General features: G+C 50.1%; 1 protein-coding gene and 1 long non-coding RNA gene across 2 annotated transcripts; one reads left to right on the top strand and one right to left on the bottom strand.

The window, feature by feature from the left end:
* Positions 1–136: 136 nt before the first annotated feature.
* Positions 137–10,578, top strand: Znf184 (zinc finger protein 184). The gene is made up of 5 exons (XM_023712121.1): positions 137–561; positions 1,216–1,283; positions 3,807–3,933; positions 4,233–4,328; positions 7,890–10,578. The coding sequence occupies exons 1-5, from the start codon at positions 498–500 to the stop codon at positions 9,842–9,844; spliced, it is 2,310 nt and encodes a 769-aa protein (XP_023567889.1). The 5' UTR covers positions 137–497; the 3' UTR covers positions 9,845–10,578.
* Positions 7,054–15,560, bottom strand: LOC111815889. Its single transcript, XR_002820514.1, has 4 exons — positions 15,416–15,560; positions 13,494–13,671; positions 11,808–11,944; positions 7,054–7,858 (listed from the first exon to the last, which is right to left on the bottom strand). It is a non-coding gene; the product is annotated as an uncharacterized LOC111815889 (long non-coding RNA).
* Positions 15,561–16,695: the final 1,135 nt, after the last annotated feature.

Genomic DNA, 16,695 nt, shown 5'->3' with positions numbered 1-16,695 from the left:
CCCCCCCCCCAACTGGGGATTGAACTCAAGCCCCTGCAGTTGCCGGGCAAGCGCTTACTTATTCTACTGAGCCATCTCCCCAGACCCCTCCTTCTACCCTTGGATTTGGTTCTTTCTCTTTTTAAATACTTTTATAGTTTGAGAGTCTTAAGTTTTGATTTCCATCCGAACAAGTGTGGGTTCTACCTACTTCTATTCATTTATCAGTGATACTAGGAGCTTGGTTCTTCTAGTTCTCAAAAAACTCCAGAGGGAGGACTGTGATGTAAGCCAGAGTGAAAATGTAGAAAGCTGATGTCAGGTAGAGCCTCCTCTCTCGGTGGAGAAAACTGCACAACAACTGCAGCACGTTTATTTATACACTTGGCTGGTTGGAATCAGCGGAACCCCTTGGTGTAACAACTCACACCCAAGTTCTCACCTCGGGCTGAAACAGCGTATTCATGTGGCTTGCCTCGGGCACTCTGTGTTCTCTGGCTGGCCTGGCTTGAGCCCTGATGCTGTGGTCCCTCTCCAGCAGCAGCTACCCTCCACAGGAGCTCTGTCCTGTAGCATCCCACGGTATGAATACCTCAGTTTATTTATACCTCCCATTAGAGACACTGGGCTTTGTGGATATAAGCACTCACTGTGGCGTGTGTGTGCAAGTGGGGTTGCTGTTACAGTGTAGGTCTACGTTTTGTTTAGCTTTAGTGTGTATTGCCAAGCAGCTTTCTTAAGTGCTTGATCAGTTGATAAACCACAGCACTGTATAGAAGTACTGGTTGCTCTGAATTCTTGCCAGCAGTTGGTACTGACCAAGCCTATTTGATGCTAGATGTTCTGGTGCGTGGGTAATATAAATAATGTATGTTGTTGTAGTATTTAATTTATAATAACAGCAAAGTTTTCAAAGGGCATGTGAAGACTTGGGAAGTATTCTGCAGAGAAAGTGAGTAAAAGTGTGTTTCTTGGGAATAGAAATGGAGCGGTATGAGCCACATGACTAAAGGAATATCTCAGGACAAAACGGAGGTTGAAAGTAGGCCTTTTTTCCCAGGGCCTACCAAGGAAGGTCCCCAGTTAACAGCTGTGCCACTAGGTTTTTCTAATTCCGAAATGTAAAAGAAACAGTATAGTTTCTGTTACTTCCAAATAGAAGAGCAAGTGAGTTTATGGATTGCTGGGAAGAGCTCCTTTGCACCAACTTAGTGCTGCCTCTTCTTTCTCCTCTAGGCCCGCCCTCTGCCAATTCTGCCCTTCTTCAAGGGGGACATCCCATCTTCCCCGGGGCCGGTTTTCAGGTGAGTTGCATTTTTCTGGAGTGCTGTGCTGCCTCAGCATAGTGGCGCATCTTTGTTTTTGGCACATGTGTCTCCAGACCGATGCTGGTGGTTTATTCAGCACTCGGTGCCCGAGGTCTCAGCCCAGCTTGGCTCTCACGCTTGCTTGGCTTTGGGCTGTGCCGCAGGGATGGCAGAGCAGAACACAGTGCTTCACCGAGTATGCTGGACTACCTGCTGAACAGGAGGCAGGTGACCAGCAGAAAGGTGAGGGGAGTGCTGTGGGAACGAGAGACTGAGAACATGACCTGAGGGGTTTGTGTGCCCCTCTCGATGGAGGCTTCGGGGACCTCAACGAGTCAGGTGGGGCGACTGCACACAGAGAAGGCTAGCAGCAGAGCTTTGCGGCCAGCGTGCACAAGAGGCGACCTGGCTGGGAAGACTCCAGGGAGATGGCTGATTCGAGCGTGGAAGCTCTGCAGTGTGGGGGAAGTGGAAGGCTTTCCTCTGTGGGCCATGAGTGAGTCTGAACACGTGGCCTCTGGTCTTTCAGAAAAGCAGTTAGCTATCAGGGAAGTTGGACAACAAAGGTAACAATTGCTCCCCTGGCCATAGTCACCTCAGGCCTCCTTTAATCAGGCACCTCCTTCTGAGTCCTCTGCCGGCCGCTTTGCTGTACCACAGCTTAAGTTCCCTTGGAAGAAAGAAACTCTCAGTTCTTCCTGCTTTGAGCTCAGTTGCTTGTTGTAATGCTTTATTTCCATTGACATGTGCATTAGTCAGGGCTTAGAAGATCTCACAGGCTGGGTAAGGCTCCTCAAAAGGCTCTATGTGCTCTGAATCAGATTAAATGCAGGCACAGAAATTTACGAGGCTGCCTAGGAGTTAGATGGAGAAGCATGCAAAAGATCTGTCCAGGCACCAGAGACCCGAAGGATCCAGAGTTCCTGGCACCCACAGCAGCGTCCTACACAAGTCTGTTGTCAGGAAGCTGAAGGATCCATGACGAAAGGTCCAGAGAAGGCCGAGGGGGTCTGCGTAGGGGCTGCGTTAGAAGCTGGAGTCTGCATAGGCAACCAGAGGCTGGTACTGGAAGCTGAACGCCTGTGCCTGAAAGCCAGGGAGACGGTGACCAAGATGAAGATGAGGGCTGGAGCTCCTTGAAGAGGAGAACTGGAGCTCCTCCTAGGGAAGCTGCTGCGCAGCACTCCTCCAGGGGAAGGCAGCTGGAAGCCCCCACCCCTCCCGCCCTCCTTTCCTACCAACAGCGACCCTCCACAGCTGGGCCTTCCACACCCAGACCCCAGAACCACACTGATTCAGGTCATTCCCCACCCACGTTAATTATCCACTACACAGTGTGTCGCACACATAAACCACACGTGGTGACAGCGTACACAGTCGTCTCTCTGTGTCTTCGAGGGGACACCAAAGGGGGCTGCTCTAGTCCTGTGTGACATGGCATGTGACCTCCGTGCAGCCTCCAGTGTGTACTGAGTATCTCTCGGTTGCTTGTCACACCCAGGACTGTCCTGCAGTATCAGACCATGTTGTCCAGGGAGGAGACAAGGAAGATGTGCACCCTGGCTGCAGCCGCGCATTCTGCGCATGTGTCGGATCCAGGAGCGCGGGGCCGCTTGTGCAGAGCCCAGCACTTGGGTCAGTTCGGACTTGGTGCCGTCAAGACAGAGTGTACTTTTACACTTTGAATCCTGTCACATTTATTGAGAATTTTTCCCTTCACCTTGTTTAATAGTGAGGGGCGAGGCAAGCGCCTACTGCTGAGCCACCCCAGCCCCGTGTACGCTGCTGTGTGCCTCGGGCTCTTCATGTTGTAATCCCACCTTCAAGCCTCAGGCTCATACAGCTTTCTGCTAGTCTTTTATTTTACTTAATTTATCTTTTTCTGTACAATGTAATCTGTAAATCAGCAGGAATTTTTGTGGATGTCATGGAGACCTCACCTGAATTTTGTTTACAAAGAGTCATTTATTATGACAACTTGGTGATGAGCCCATCGTATCTTAATTAACTTGGAAATTGCTTAATCCGTTTCACCTCCCACAAGCAGTCTGAATTTGAACCCCTTCATTATTTTAGAGGATTTTATTCTGTGACAAGGCACTCTGCTTTAATTACTGATTTTTTGGTATATTCTGAAACCTGTCAGGACAGGTCCCCTACTCTCCATTTTTTCAGTGCCTTCATCTGTTCTTGTGGGCCACAGTGGTAAACAGTGTGGTTCCCCGTTAACACATGGTGTCTTAGAACCCTGCACCGTGACACTGGGCGCTACCTGGCCAGTGTTGCCTGAGCACATTCCTGCCGGGTGGAGCCTGCGTCCACCCTCCATGCAGAGTGTTCCCCTTCGAATCCCCTTGAATATGAGCACTACCTGCAGGAGAGTGCTGCTTTGATATTTCTACAGAGCTGATGCGGGACATCAGTTTGTAGACCCACATCGCGTAGCCTGCAGCACTTGGGTCAGCGTTGCTGACTTCAGCCCTCTCCCAAGGCCCAGCAGGTATGTGCTCGGTGTTTCAGGAGTCCGTGACCTTCAAGGATGTGGTAGTGGACTTCACCCAGGAAGAGTGGAAGCAGCTGGACCCGGGACAGAGAGATCTGTTCAGGGACGTGACGCTGGAGAACTACACACATCTGGTCTCCATCGGTAAGGATGCCCTTTCTAGCAGGCTGGAAAACAAACTTGTACTTCTCCAAGCCTTGGGAGTAGGGAGGTGGTGACACTGGGGCACACTTCCTGTCCCAGCAGTTTCCTCCACAGTTTCCTCCACAGAGAAAGCCTGGGATTGAGTTCTTTTTTTTTTTTTTTTTTAATGTACTGGGGATCCAACTCAGGACTTCATGCTTGCCAGGCAGAGGCTGGGCCACTGAGCTAAATCCCCATCCATGGGATTGAATTCTGATGTAGCCCTTGCTGCAGACATGTTGTTTTCTTCCTTTGAGCAGGACTGCAAGTTTCCAAACCTGATGTGATTTCCCAGTTAGAGCAAGGGACAGAGCCATGGACGGTGGAGCCCAGTGTCACCGTGGGCACCTGTGGAGGTGAGTTGTGGGCAGAGGAGCCTGCTCATGGACACCGGCTGCCACTGCCTGGCAGGGTTTTCCCCAAGGAAGTGTGGACAGGCACACTTCTCTCCACAGCATCTGCTGTGCAGAACTGGGAAGACTTCCAGACACACAGGTTTGTCATCTCGCTTTCCCTCCAGTGCGTATTGTTTCTCTGTTGCTTTTATGTATTACTTATTGGGGGGAGTGCTGGGAATTAAACTCAGGACCTCGCGCTTGCCAGGCAGCAGAGTGCCACTGAGTTGCGTCCCAGGCCCCTCCCCTCTCTATCCCTTCTCTTCCCTAGCCAGCTTCCTGCCTGGGCTCCCATTCAGCTTTTCCCTCTGCCTCCAGGACGTTGGCTCTGGACTGAGCTTCTGGTTTTCAGATCTTACAGTTTTCACTTCAACCTCTGCACTCCCTCTGTGCACCCTTCAAATGGGAATACATTGCCTGCCTGTGTCTCCAGGTGCTTTTCCCCAGCACCATTGACCTTCCTGTCTGCACACGGTCTCTGTCTCTTTCCTTCCTAACAAAACAACAAAAGTGAGCTCCCTTCCAGCCATCTTCATTTTGTTACTGTCCTTTCCTTAACTCAAGTGTAGCTTCTGATCCTTTTGCTTTACCAGCTTTTGTTGTTGTTATTACTGGGAATCAAACTCAGGACCTTGCACGTGCCAGGCAGGCACTTGTGCCGTTGAGCTACATCCCTGGCCCCTCGCTTTACCATCACTGTTTCAGCTTTTGAGGACCTTTCTTCTGATCAGCAGTCTCCACACTGCACAGAGGCAGCTCTTCCAGGACTCAGCCCTGGAACAGAAGTCACCCCAGCACTCTAGGGACAGAGTGCATCTCCAGAGAATGCTGCAGCCTGGGTTGAAGTGTGAGAAATGCCAGGTCAACTGCAATTGTAGCAGTTTTCTTTGTGGAGTACTCTGATTGCTTCTTGGCCTTTCATCTAAGCTTACATGTGGAGTACATTCTGCTCCCCCCGCTTGAACTCAGTCAGACCCGTGTGCTTGCCAGGCAAGCGCTTATCCTACTGAGCCATCTCCCCGGCCCTCTCCCCGCTTTATAAATATGCCTTATGAATGTGCATTGGGGTTCACACATGGAGCTGCATGAACTCTTCTAGCCCTTGCCTCTCTGCAGTGGCTCCCTCCGTGTCGTATCCCTGCCCCTTGCACCCCTCCTTTCCTCCCACCCTTCCTTTACTTCCCCTTCCCACCTTCCCTCATTCTCTTTCCTTCCCTCTCCCTTTCCTTCCTACCTTTCTCTGTGAAGATTCTTTTAAAAACATGATTGAGAAAATTCTTGATATTTTTATTAAGAGTTTTATAAATTGGTGCTTTAATTAGTTTTTGAAAAAACGAGCTTAAGTTTTATTACAAATAAGACATGAAGTTTCAAAAAGTTATAGCTTAACTGGAGAGAAAAGGGTTTTTTTGTTTTTTTGTTTTTTTTTATGGCGGAACCGGGGATTGAACTCAGACCCTTGTGCTTGCCAGGGAAGTGCTTATTCCACTGAGCCATCTCCCCAGCCCCGAGAAAAGTATTTTAAAGCATTTAAATGTAAACCTCACGCCTCCCAACAAAGGTTTCCGTCAGTGCCAGAAAGAGATTCAGTTAGGCAAACATGATAAATACCTCACATTGCATAAATAGGGCAGATAGTTAAGGTGACCTGGAGGCATTTAATTTCTCTCTTTCTCTTTGGCTTTTTATTGCTGGAGTTTGACCCTATGACTGTTGTCTTGAAAAATCAGCCCGTAGTCCCTCCTCCTCTTAGCGTCCCGGGCCGACAGTCATGTGATGCTGTTCTCTCCGTCAAATGCCTCTTGGTTTGGAGGATGCCTCTGAGGCAGCAGATGAGAAGTGCAGCTGCGCCCGCGCCCTGGGCCTCTGTCGCCCCGGCGTTCACTCTCTGCCCGGTCCATTGGTCCATCATTGTCTTGTCCTTTGTGCTTTTGTGTTTCTATCCTCACTGGTCTACTGTGTTCTCTGACTGCCTGTTGTTAGCACCAGCGGTTGCTTCCTCATGCTCTGAGTGCTAGAATGTTCCCTCCAGTGCCCACAGACTTCGTGTGTGGTGGTGGGGGCCATGATCTGAGCTGAGGCCATGGAGTCAGCATGGTCTTCTGAAGCTTCCTTGTTCTCTCCGGCTGTTTCTTTTGGTTCCCAAGTAAGGATGTGACCACTGCCGGTCACGGTCCTGAGCTGCATGGTGCCTTCCTCTGAGCCTACAGTTGGGTCAGCCTTGTCCACCTCAGCTTCTCCTCTTCGCATCACACTGCGGGGTCCCCACTGCTCTGTCCTACGGGCCCCTAGGAGTCCTGCAGGCCTGTGCTGTGCATGCGCAGACCTTTTGTGGTTGTGTTAGGTGATGAAGACAGTCATGTCTTCTGAAGAATGGCCACTCTAAAGCTCATGCTGTGGTGACCTTGCCCTCACGGAGAGGCCGCGCTGTTCCTGTGCTAAGGAGTGGGTATGGGGAAGGTGGGCGGCTCTGCTGCGGTGACAGCAGTGCTGGCCATGACACCTCTCGGTGGGGATAGACGCGGTTCCCTGGTCAGCCGGATGTTCATATCCAGTGTGGCCAAAGAAAGTGCCGTTTTGTGTAATTTTATTTATTTGTCTTTTTGAGACAGGGTCTGGCAGTGCACTTCAAGCTGACCTTGAGCTCACTTTGTATCAGAGGCTGGTCCTGAGCTCACAGTGATCCTCCTGCCTCAGCCTGCCGAGTGCTGAGAATGTAGGCATGCCCCACCACGTCTGGCCTGGAATTGCCTTAAACAGCTTCTGCTAGCCCTGAATGCCACCTCTTCCCGTGAGCTCTCTGATCTGGAGCAGCACTCTGGTCCCTAACTGCTTTCTTGTCATTGTGTTTCTGCTGTTGCGTTGTTGTTCAGTGATAAACTGCTTTCACTTCCACTGCTCTCTTGTTCCCACTGCTCTCTCTTACCTGCGTGTCTGCGGCTTCCGGTATTCTTCTCTTTCCTCCAGTCCTATACCTGAACACACTGGTTGCTCTCCTAGTTGGTGTCTTCCAGTCTCACACATGCTGCCTCAGGCCCAAGCTCCAGTTCCTCCCAACTGTACGCTGCCTTGGCTTTGCCCCACTGTCTTCTTCCATTTGGTCCTATCTGCTCTTCACAGTGTCCGTCCCAGCTGTGTCACAGCCCTGCCCCAGTGTTCCCACCCAGCCAGTAGCCTCATGGCTCAGCCAAGGCTCTCCTGTGATGAGCACATCCACCCCGATATTTGTTCATTATTGGTTAGCAAGAATCTCAGTTCCAACTCAGCCATTTCTGGGTCACCCTTTAATAGCTGTCACCTTAAACGTAACTCCATTATTTGTCCTTAGATATTGAGGCGATTGAGATAAACATTCTCTTGCCACCTTCACAGTTTGTTGTTATCCTTAGCTCTTTTCTGTGTCATAGAGCTATATGTTTGAGAATACTTGGCAGTTTCTGTTGGCTTTAGTTGCAGCTTCATTCCCACCATCGCAGTTCTTTCTCCTTGTCCTGAGAACATTGATATTTTCTTTTCTTTCAGACTGGGAGCCAAGACATGAAAATAGCGTGCCCCCTCCAGACGTGGACTTTGCTGAAGGGGTGCATCCTTCAGAGGCACTAGTGGAAAAACACAGACGAGTGGGTCCTTGGGATCCCAGCATTCTAGGCGCTTGGGAGTCTGAAGGCAGCCTAGGGAGGCAGCAGACACTGCTCAGGGAAAAACTGAAGGTGACTGAAAAGACACCCCCTTGGAAGAGAGGCCCTGTGAATACTGAATTTGAAAAAAGCAGTGTGTGCTCAAGCGCTGTAACGCAGCAGGAAATAGCCCCAGAGCAGACTTCTGCTAAGATAGGCAGCAAGCAGAATTCACACCCAGTTAAAAAAGAGAAATCTTGTAAGTGCAATGAATGTGGCAAAGCTTTTAGCTATTGCTCAGCTCTTATTCGCCATCAGCGGACACATACTGGAGAGAAACCCTATAAATGCAATGAATGTGATAAGGCTTTCAGCCGAAGCGAAAACCTTATAAACCATCAAAGAATCCATACCGGAGACAAACCGTTCAAATGTGACCAATGTGGGAAGGGCTTCATCGAGGGACCCTCTCTTACTCAGCATCAGCGAATTCACACTGGAGAAAAACCCTACAAATGTGATGAGTGCGGGAAAGCCTTTAGCCAGAGGACCCACCTTGTTCAGCACCAGAGAATCCACACTGGGGAGAAGCCGTATACTTGCAATGAGTGTGGGAAAGCGTTTAGCCAGAGAGGCCACTTTATGGAACATCAGAAAATCCACACAGGAGAAAAGCCTTTTAAATGCGATGAGTGTGATAAAACCTTCACCAGGAGCACACACCTTACCCAACACCAAAAAATTCATACTGGCGAGAAAACCTACAAATGCAACGAGTGCGGGAAGGCCTTCAATGGGCCCTCCACGTTCATCCGGCACCATATGATTCACACTGGGGAGAAGCCCTATGAGTGCAGCGAGTGTGGGAAAGCCTTCAGCCAGCACTCAAACCTCACTCAGCACCAAAAAACACACACCGGGGAGAAGCCTTATGACTGTGCGGAATGTGGGAAATCTTTCAGTTACTGGTCGTCCCTTGCCCAGCATTTGAAGATTCATACTGGAGAAAAACCTTACAAATGCAATGAATGTGGAAAGGCCTTCAGCTACTGCTCATCCCTCACCCAGCACCGGAGAATCCACACGCGAGAAAAACCCTTCGCATGCAGTGAGTGTGGGAAGGCTTTTAGTTATCTCTCCAACCTGAACCAGCATCAGAAGACACACAGCCAGGAGAAAGCGTATGAGTGCAAGGAGTGTGGGAAAGCCTTTATTCGGAGTTCGTCTCTTGCCAAGCACGAGCGAATCCACACTGGAGAGAAACCCTATCAGTGCCACGAGTGTGGGAAGACCTTCAGCTATGGCTCATCCCTGATCCAGCACAGGAAGATCCACACTGGAGAGAGACCGTATAAGTGCAACGAGTGTGGGAGGGCCTTCAACCAGAACATACACCTCACTCAGCACAAGAGGATCCACACTGGGGTGAAGCCTTACGCGTGTCCCGAATGTGGGAAGGCCTTCCGGCACTGCTCGTCGCTTACTCAGCACCAGAAAACCCACACAGAAGAAAAGCCCTACCGGTGCAGCAAATGCAACAAGACATTCAGCCAGAGCTCCCACCTGACGCAGCACCAGCGGATTCACACTGGAGAGAAGCCCTACAAGTGTGGCGAATGCGACAGAGCCTTCAGCCGGAGCACGCACCTGACAGAGCACCAGGGCACTCACAGCGGGGAGAAGCCGTACAACTGCAGCGCATGCCAGAAGACCTTCAGCCAGAGCACACACCTCGCCCAGCACCAGAGGGTCCATTTGGGGGAGAAGCCCTTTGGCTGTGCCAGCTGTGGGAAAGCCTTCCGGTACCGCTCTGCACTCAGCAAGCACCAGAGGCTGCGCCCTGGCAGCTGCCTGTCCTAGAGGCCCAAGCAGAGACCCGAGGAGCAGAACCGACTGAAAACTACTAGACGTGGTTGACTCTGGCCGTCACACTACGGAATGGAGAGCAGGCTGGGCTGAACTGATTGTTACTAAAACAACTTTGTGACATAAACCCAACTATTTTACATGGAGCAAAAGATTTGAATAGATAATTTCAAAGGTAGTTTAGTGTTTTATACTCAGTTTTGTACATTCATAATATATTCTTAAATGGTTTTGCTACATATTGCATTCTGCGTGTTGTGTCAGAACGTGTGTCCATGCATGGCTTGTTTCAGTAAAGAGGGACCTGTTCTGTTCCTGTTCTCCTGCACCTGAGTTGCTTAGGGAACTGATTTGTAATAAATCATAAAATAACCTCAAATTGAGTTACGTAGTAGCCTAACTCAGCATGTGCATAAAACTGGAGCCAGCTGCAGTGACCTGTGCCTGTGCTGCCAGCTTAGGAGGCTAAGGCAGGATTACTTGAGCCCAGGAGGTTTTTTGGAAATATAGAGAGACCTCAAATCAAAAAGCAAGAGAGCAATCCCTTCATAGTATTTCTGCTTTGTGTGTTTTCACATTCAAGGAGTTTATTGCAGCCAAGCAGCAGACTTAAGCCAGTGCTGTTGAACCCTTGCCAGGAGGCTGGGCGATCTGGAGTCTTAACACTTGTGCAGCTGTGCCTGCTGAGGGTTGCTTCCTGCTTGCACACAGTATCTTTTTTTTTTTTTTTTTTTTTCTGCATTTTAGGAAAGGGTCTACGGGGTGTTCAGGGTCTCACTACTAGGTCAGACTTGTAGTGATCTGCCTGTTCACAGCTTCCCAAAGTGCTGGGACTACAGGCGTGCAACACCACGCCCAGTCTCAATGGCCATCTCAGGCCCTGGGATCAAACCCCTGGCTCCTACGTGGCAGGCTCTTTAATCAAGTGAGTTATCTGGCCTGCCCTGCACACAGCATCTTTGTGTGATGGAGACCAGCTTGCTTTATCTTTGTGTATGTGTGTGTGGTTTGGGGCTTGACCATAGTCTTCACACTGAGCCATAATCCCCTTTTTGTGTTTTATCCTGAGATGGGGTCTGGTTAAGTCACTGAGTTGCTCACTGTGGCTCAAACTCCTGATCCTCCAGCCAGCCTTCCAGGGTTCTGGGCCGCAGACGAGTGCCACTGCATTCATTTCTTCCAGGGTAATTTTGAGTGTCATCCTCGTTTATGTTTTAGGTTTTCAGAAGCCCTGATCCCTGGGAGGTAGGAGTAGTGGTTCTTCACCACAGTACAAAAACTAAGAGTGGAAAGTAGCAATCATTCAATTTTCCATGGCTGCCTCGTATCTGAAACAGGTGACAAGGGCCAGGGAGATGGCTCAGTGGAATATGTGCTTCCCTGAAACAGGTGACAGTATGTGCAGCCCCAGAGAGCACAGCCCGTGGTCGGGGTGATGTTGGTGCGGGCCTTGCTCAGGAACAAATAGGGTTTAGTCAAGTAATCCGCCCCGCTTCTGCAGTCCCAGCCCAGTGACTTCCGCATTGGCTCTCTGAAGCACAAGTTGTGGGTTTTAAGCCTGGCCTTGCCTGTGGAGCCCTGGAGACAAGGGCAACACCCGGGTGGGTCATTGTTTCCATAAGAGACCGTCCGCAGATGCGTTTGAGGGAGACAGCACTGTAGAGTTTCAGATACAGTTCTTTTTGGTCATATAAATGCTCAGTGAAGGGCTGGGGAGATAGCATAGTAGAATAAGCGCTTGCCTGGCAAGCACAAGGTCCTGAGTTTAATCCCTGGTATCACCAGAAAAAAAAATAAATAATAATAAATAAATGCTCATTGATGTGCTTTGGAATTTTGTCACTGCCTCAACTAAAAGTGCCAGGCAGTAAAGAACAGAATTTAGGAAGTCATGTGGCCATGTATGTCTTGGGATCTTTTTCTGTTGTAATTTGAAACAGCTGTGAAGGTACGTTACCTGGATATCTCTTAATTTCTCAAGGCGTTTTTCTTTATGTAGGAGTGAGAAATGTCTCACTGCTCAGAGGGAGAGAAGTTTAGGAATTGGTACCATGTTGCAAGCAGGCTTTGTAGCAATTGTGAGTCACCACCACACTGCAGAGAGATGAGGTGCCTGCACTAAGAGGAACGGTGGGTCCTCTTGTGTCACGGGAGGGGCCAGGATTCCTGGGAAGACTGGTGCCATACCCGCTCCTACGTGAAGAAATAGAACTTCAGTGGGAATTTGTCATTAACTCTGAAAGTAATACTTTGCTGCAGTAATTATCTCCTCATCGATCCTGTCAAGTCAGACTCGGGACCCAGACTGTGATCGTAACGTAGGAAAAGGCCCTGTCCTGCTTCCCTCTTGGCTTTGTTTTCCCATACTTTGAAGACACATCACTGCCAAGCCACATCCCAGCCCAGTCTTTTGCAGAGCTGGTGGATAAGTGTAGCCAGGTGTGCTAACACACACTTGTAATCCTAGCACTTGGGAGGCTGAGGCAGGAGGATTGTGAGTTTGAGACCATCCTGAACTGCATGGGAGACCCTGTCTCAAAAAGACCCCTGAGTGCTTGTGCTGGTGAGCTCAGGTTTTGTCCTTTATTGCCTGAAGATGCCTGTAGCCATGCCCTTACCTGCACTGTAAAGGCCAAAAAAGGAAGTGATTCTAAATAACATCTCACCCAGTGGAGGACCACCTGAGCAGCTCTCCTTGAAAGAAGAGTGACTGTCTCCATCTTGACTGAGCCTGACCCTATTTCCTCATATTGTTCTGTACAGAGCTGGCTAGGACTTCTGTTTATCCTTCAGTTGGCCCTAAGCAGTGTGTATTGGTCTAGCTGAGGTGCTGGTGATAGTCTTTGAAGGTGGCGTGCGTGCTTCCCTGGTAACCTACACCTGCTGCTCTTCAATGTGAGCCGCAGGGTCAAGACAGGACAAAGAGCCAGTGCTCCACGCCACCAGCTGTGATCAAGCCTCGAGACAGGCTATGACTTCCTGGGGCTTGAAAGACTACATCAAAGCTGAAGCACCAGACCCCCCCAAAACATTAGATGCTATCGCAATGGCATAATAGTATAATGCAGAGTACTCTCTCTGCATATCCTCTCTGCATATGGCGGAGGTAGATGCAGGTCACCCACCTAGCTCAGCTCACCTACTTCCCACAATTCTCAGTCAATCCTCCTCAAGCCACTCCCTCACTGAATAAAAACTGGGTGAGGCTCTGGGTCGCTCTCTTGGTTCTGGGAAGCCATCTTCGTGGCTGAACTTAAAGCCTCTTAACTCCTCAATGATTGAAATATAATTTAGTGTCTTTATTTTCGCCGTGGGTTGCATTGTAAGTGGTAGACTAGAATCAACTTGATGGGATTCCAATAGCATAACTCTGGGATTACAAACATTGGCTTCATGGACCGAGACGAGGATCTGGAAGGGACTCCTACATCACCCAGTCTTTTTTCTTAATTCTGTAGTTACATGTCAAAAACAGTACAGTATAACAGTTCTTCATATTTTTCATACTAAGAATAAAGCAAAATTTAAAATACAGGAGGAAGTTAGAAGAATTTATAGTTAATCCAGAAAAATAGATTCAGGCTTTGAAGTCTTTACATCCAATGACAACACCCCTTTCCCCATAAAAATACCTCAAAATCACAGCCACCTGTGAGAAAGCAAGGTGCTTGTTGCTGTTTCCAGAAGATTCTAGTGCCTTCATAGTTTCTTCAGATGTTCCAGGGTTCCCAGAGTGTTCATAGACACCTCTCATTTTCTTCCAGGTCTTAGATTGGCAATTTCCTTGACTACCAGCAGGTTATAGATGTTGGACTAACTGACTGGTTTTTGCCAAGCAATTGGATAAGGAAAGCCAGAAAAGGAGATGTGTCACAACTTCTGACATTTGTCCTTAAATGTTTAGGTCTTCACTAAAATTCATTCAGCCACAGCCAGTGCCTATGAGGTGCCCGAAAGTGTTACAGGGATAGAGGCTCACAGACCCATGTTTCTGTCCTCACAGGATTCCCCTAATAAACGATGGGAAATGCCAGGTGGTGATAGGTATGGTAATGAAGCAAGTGAAGGGTGTGAAGGAGCCCCTGCCCCAATAGCTGTGCAGTTGAGACATGGTTGTGAGATGCCTTTCTGGTAAAGTATCGTTGGCACACACAGTTGGAGAAGGTGCGTGGATGGACTGCGTAGGTACTGGAGGAAGCACCTCCAGGAGAGGGATGGGCAGTCACAGGTCCAGCAGCGGCAACACCTTGGGCAGCTCTGCGAGCACAGGCTGAGCGCAATGGGCGGGCGGTGAAGCAGGCAGCCGGGGGCAATTCCTGCACAGGCTTCTTGGGAAAGGCTTGGGTTTAGTATCTTACTCTGAACAAGATGGGCCTGGGCTTGGGGTAGGCTTTCTCTCTCTCTCTCTCTCTCTCTCTCTCTCTCTCTCTCTCTCTCTCTCTCTCATCTTACTGTGTATTCCAGGCTAGCCTTGAACTCACTGTGTAGCCCCGACTGACCTCAAAATATGGTGATCCTCCTACCTCAGCCTCCTGACTAGGGGGATTACAGGCATGTGCCACCATTCCCAGCCTCTGTTATTTTCAAAGGGTCACACATTCTACTCTAATTTACGTAGCCAATTTTTTTTTTTTGCCAAAGATCTGCTCCATTTTACATTGCTGCTGACTGAGTTTGGGAGTTGCCATTGCTCCACACGTTCAGCAGTGTCCACGTCATACTTTGAATTTCCACTGTGTTTTAGGAAAGTGGTTTAGGTACCTGTCAGGCCTCTGAGGAGAGGCATCAGTAGGCCACTGGATCAGGGATCCAGTTTGCAGGGTGAAGGAGAGGTGTGCCCTCAAGGTGCACTCCGGGAATTTAGGTCGAGAGCTACACACACCCCTCATGTTTTGGATGCTGATTGGGCCACTGGGGCACCATATTGGATGTGCTGAATGTGCTGATGGGTCATGGGGTCTGCTCAGCAGGGTGAGTTACTGGGGCCTGGCCTGGAAGGGCCTCACTCTCCTGCTCCTCTCTGCTTCTGGCCACCACAACATGAGCAGCTCCCCTCCCTGTGCCTCTCTGCTGTACCATTTCACCTTCACCTGTGGACAGGACTGAGCCAAAGGCCTCCTTTATTTTGTGGTTTCGGGTACTGGCTCAGTGACAAGAAAGTAAGACAGGAGCTGATGATGTATATTTAAAATCATGGAACTAGCAGGGGCCAGAGAGATGGCTCAGTGGAATAAGTGCTTCCCTGACAAGCGCTGCCTGAGTTCAATCCCCAGGCCAGCGGAGAGGAGAGTGCAGGAAGCACCGCGGGTGTGGAGGGAGGCGGGAGCATGGCAGCAAGCAGCTGTCACACTTGCGCGGTTAGATTTTGTTGGGATGGGAGGGGAAAAGCCAAAGTTCTAAAGGAGATGAGTAAGATGAAAAACCTGCCTGAAGCAAGCCGCTGAGGACTCCAGGTAATGCCATGGGGCAGGGCAAGAAGGGTGTGGATGTCTGGGGTGGAAGGGAGACCCAGGTCACACGCAGACAACGGCAAAGACAAGATCCCAGGGCACTGTGTGGACTTACAAAATGCATGATTAAATCACCAAATGTAGCTGTCTGTACGGTCCCAGGAAGGCGAGACAGGTGCCATAATCACCAACGGGATGACGGGACAGCAGAGGCCTTCCACGAGCAGTGGGGGCCTCTCGGTGGAGGGCAGGTGTCCCAGGGAGCTGAAGTCTGTGTGGAGCAGGAAAACACTGTTTTAGTTGCTTTTCTCTTTGCTGAGACAAAATGCACAACACCCTCAAGTTAGCATTTTTGTTGTTGTTGTTGGCAGAAGTGCTTATTCCCCTGAGCCACCTCCCTGACCCCTTTAGCATTTTTTTAAACACCCTGAAGTTAAAGGAGGGCAGGTTTACTTAGCTCTCAGTTTGTAGAGGTTTCCATCCTTAAAAGGCTGGCTCCCCAGCAGGGTGGCATCGCAGAGGGGCAACTGTTTGTGGTGGCAGAAGACAGCTGAAGCAACAAGAGAAGAGAGAAAGCCTCTTTCCCTCCCTTATACTGGATGCAGGCAACCCGCCCGAGGCAGGCACGGCACACCCTTCCGCCCAGCTCTGGGCCATGAATCAGGCACAGATTCAGCCACCTCTGGAAGGCCTGCCCCGCTCCCCAGCAGCCTTTGCGGGCTGTCCGGACAGAAACCGTAACCAGCACCTACCTCACCCTCTGGCCCACGCCGGGCGGTGCAGAAAGCAACTGCTGCTGCGTCGCTGAAGCCTAGGGACGAAGCCAGACAGCAACGGCGATCTGCAAGAGGAGCAGAGGAGCGGGGCGGGGGTGTTCTCAGTCTGTGGTACATTTTCTTGGAAACTGTGGCAAATGCTGAGGAGAAAGTGGCCCTGACAGTTTAGGAACGCTTGGAATCAAGTGTAGTGTTCACTGAGCCCGAGCTCTGAAGTCTTGGCAGAGCGCTGAAGAGGGCAGCTGAAGAGGGCAGCTGAAGAGGACGCAGGCCAGGGTGCGCCGCCTCCTTCCGCGCAGAATTGGGTTCATAACGGAGCTGCGCACTGCAATCAAGTAGGGCAGATGCATCCGGGGGGCGGAGCTGATTCTCCCCGGAGTGACTCTACTGAATTTTATTCATGTAGTTTTGTGTTACTACAACAAAGTACACAAATCTGGAGGACTTTATAAAGAAGAGGATTGTTCAGCTCACAGTTCTGGATGACTCTGGTGACAGAGCCCAGAGGTGGCACAGAGCATCACCTGGCAAGAGACAGGGACATGCACACATCTTCTGGTCTCCATCCCTCTTATGAAGCCGCCTGTGTTCAGCCCCGGAGGGTCTGCCCTGGTGACTT

This window comes from Octodon degus, unplaced genomic scaffold (genome assembly GCF_000260255.1).
Source record: "Octodon degus isolate 3935 unplaced genomic scaffold, OctDeg1.0 scaffold00023, whole genome shotgun sequence".
Taxonomy (NCBI): Eukaryota; Metazoa; Chordata; class Mammalia; order Rodentia; family Octodontidae; genus Octodon; species Octodon degus.
This window is presented reverse-complemented; position numbering and strand designations above follow the sequence as displayed.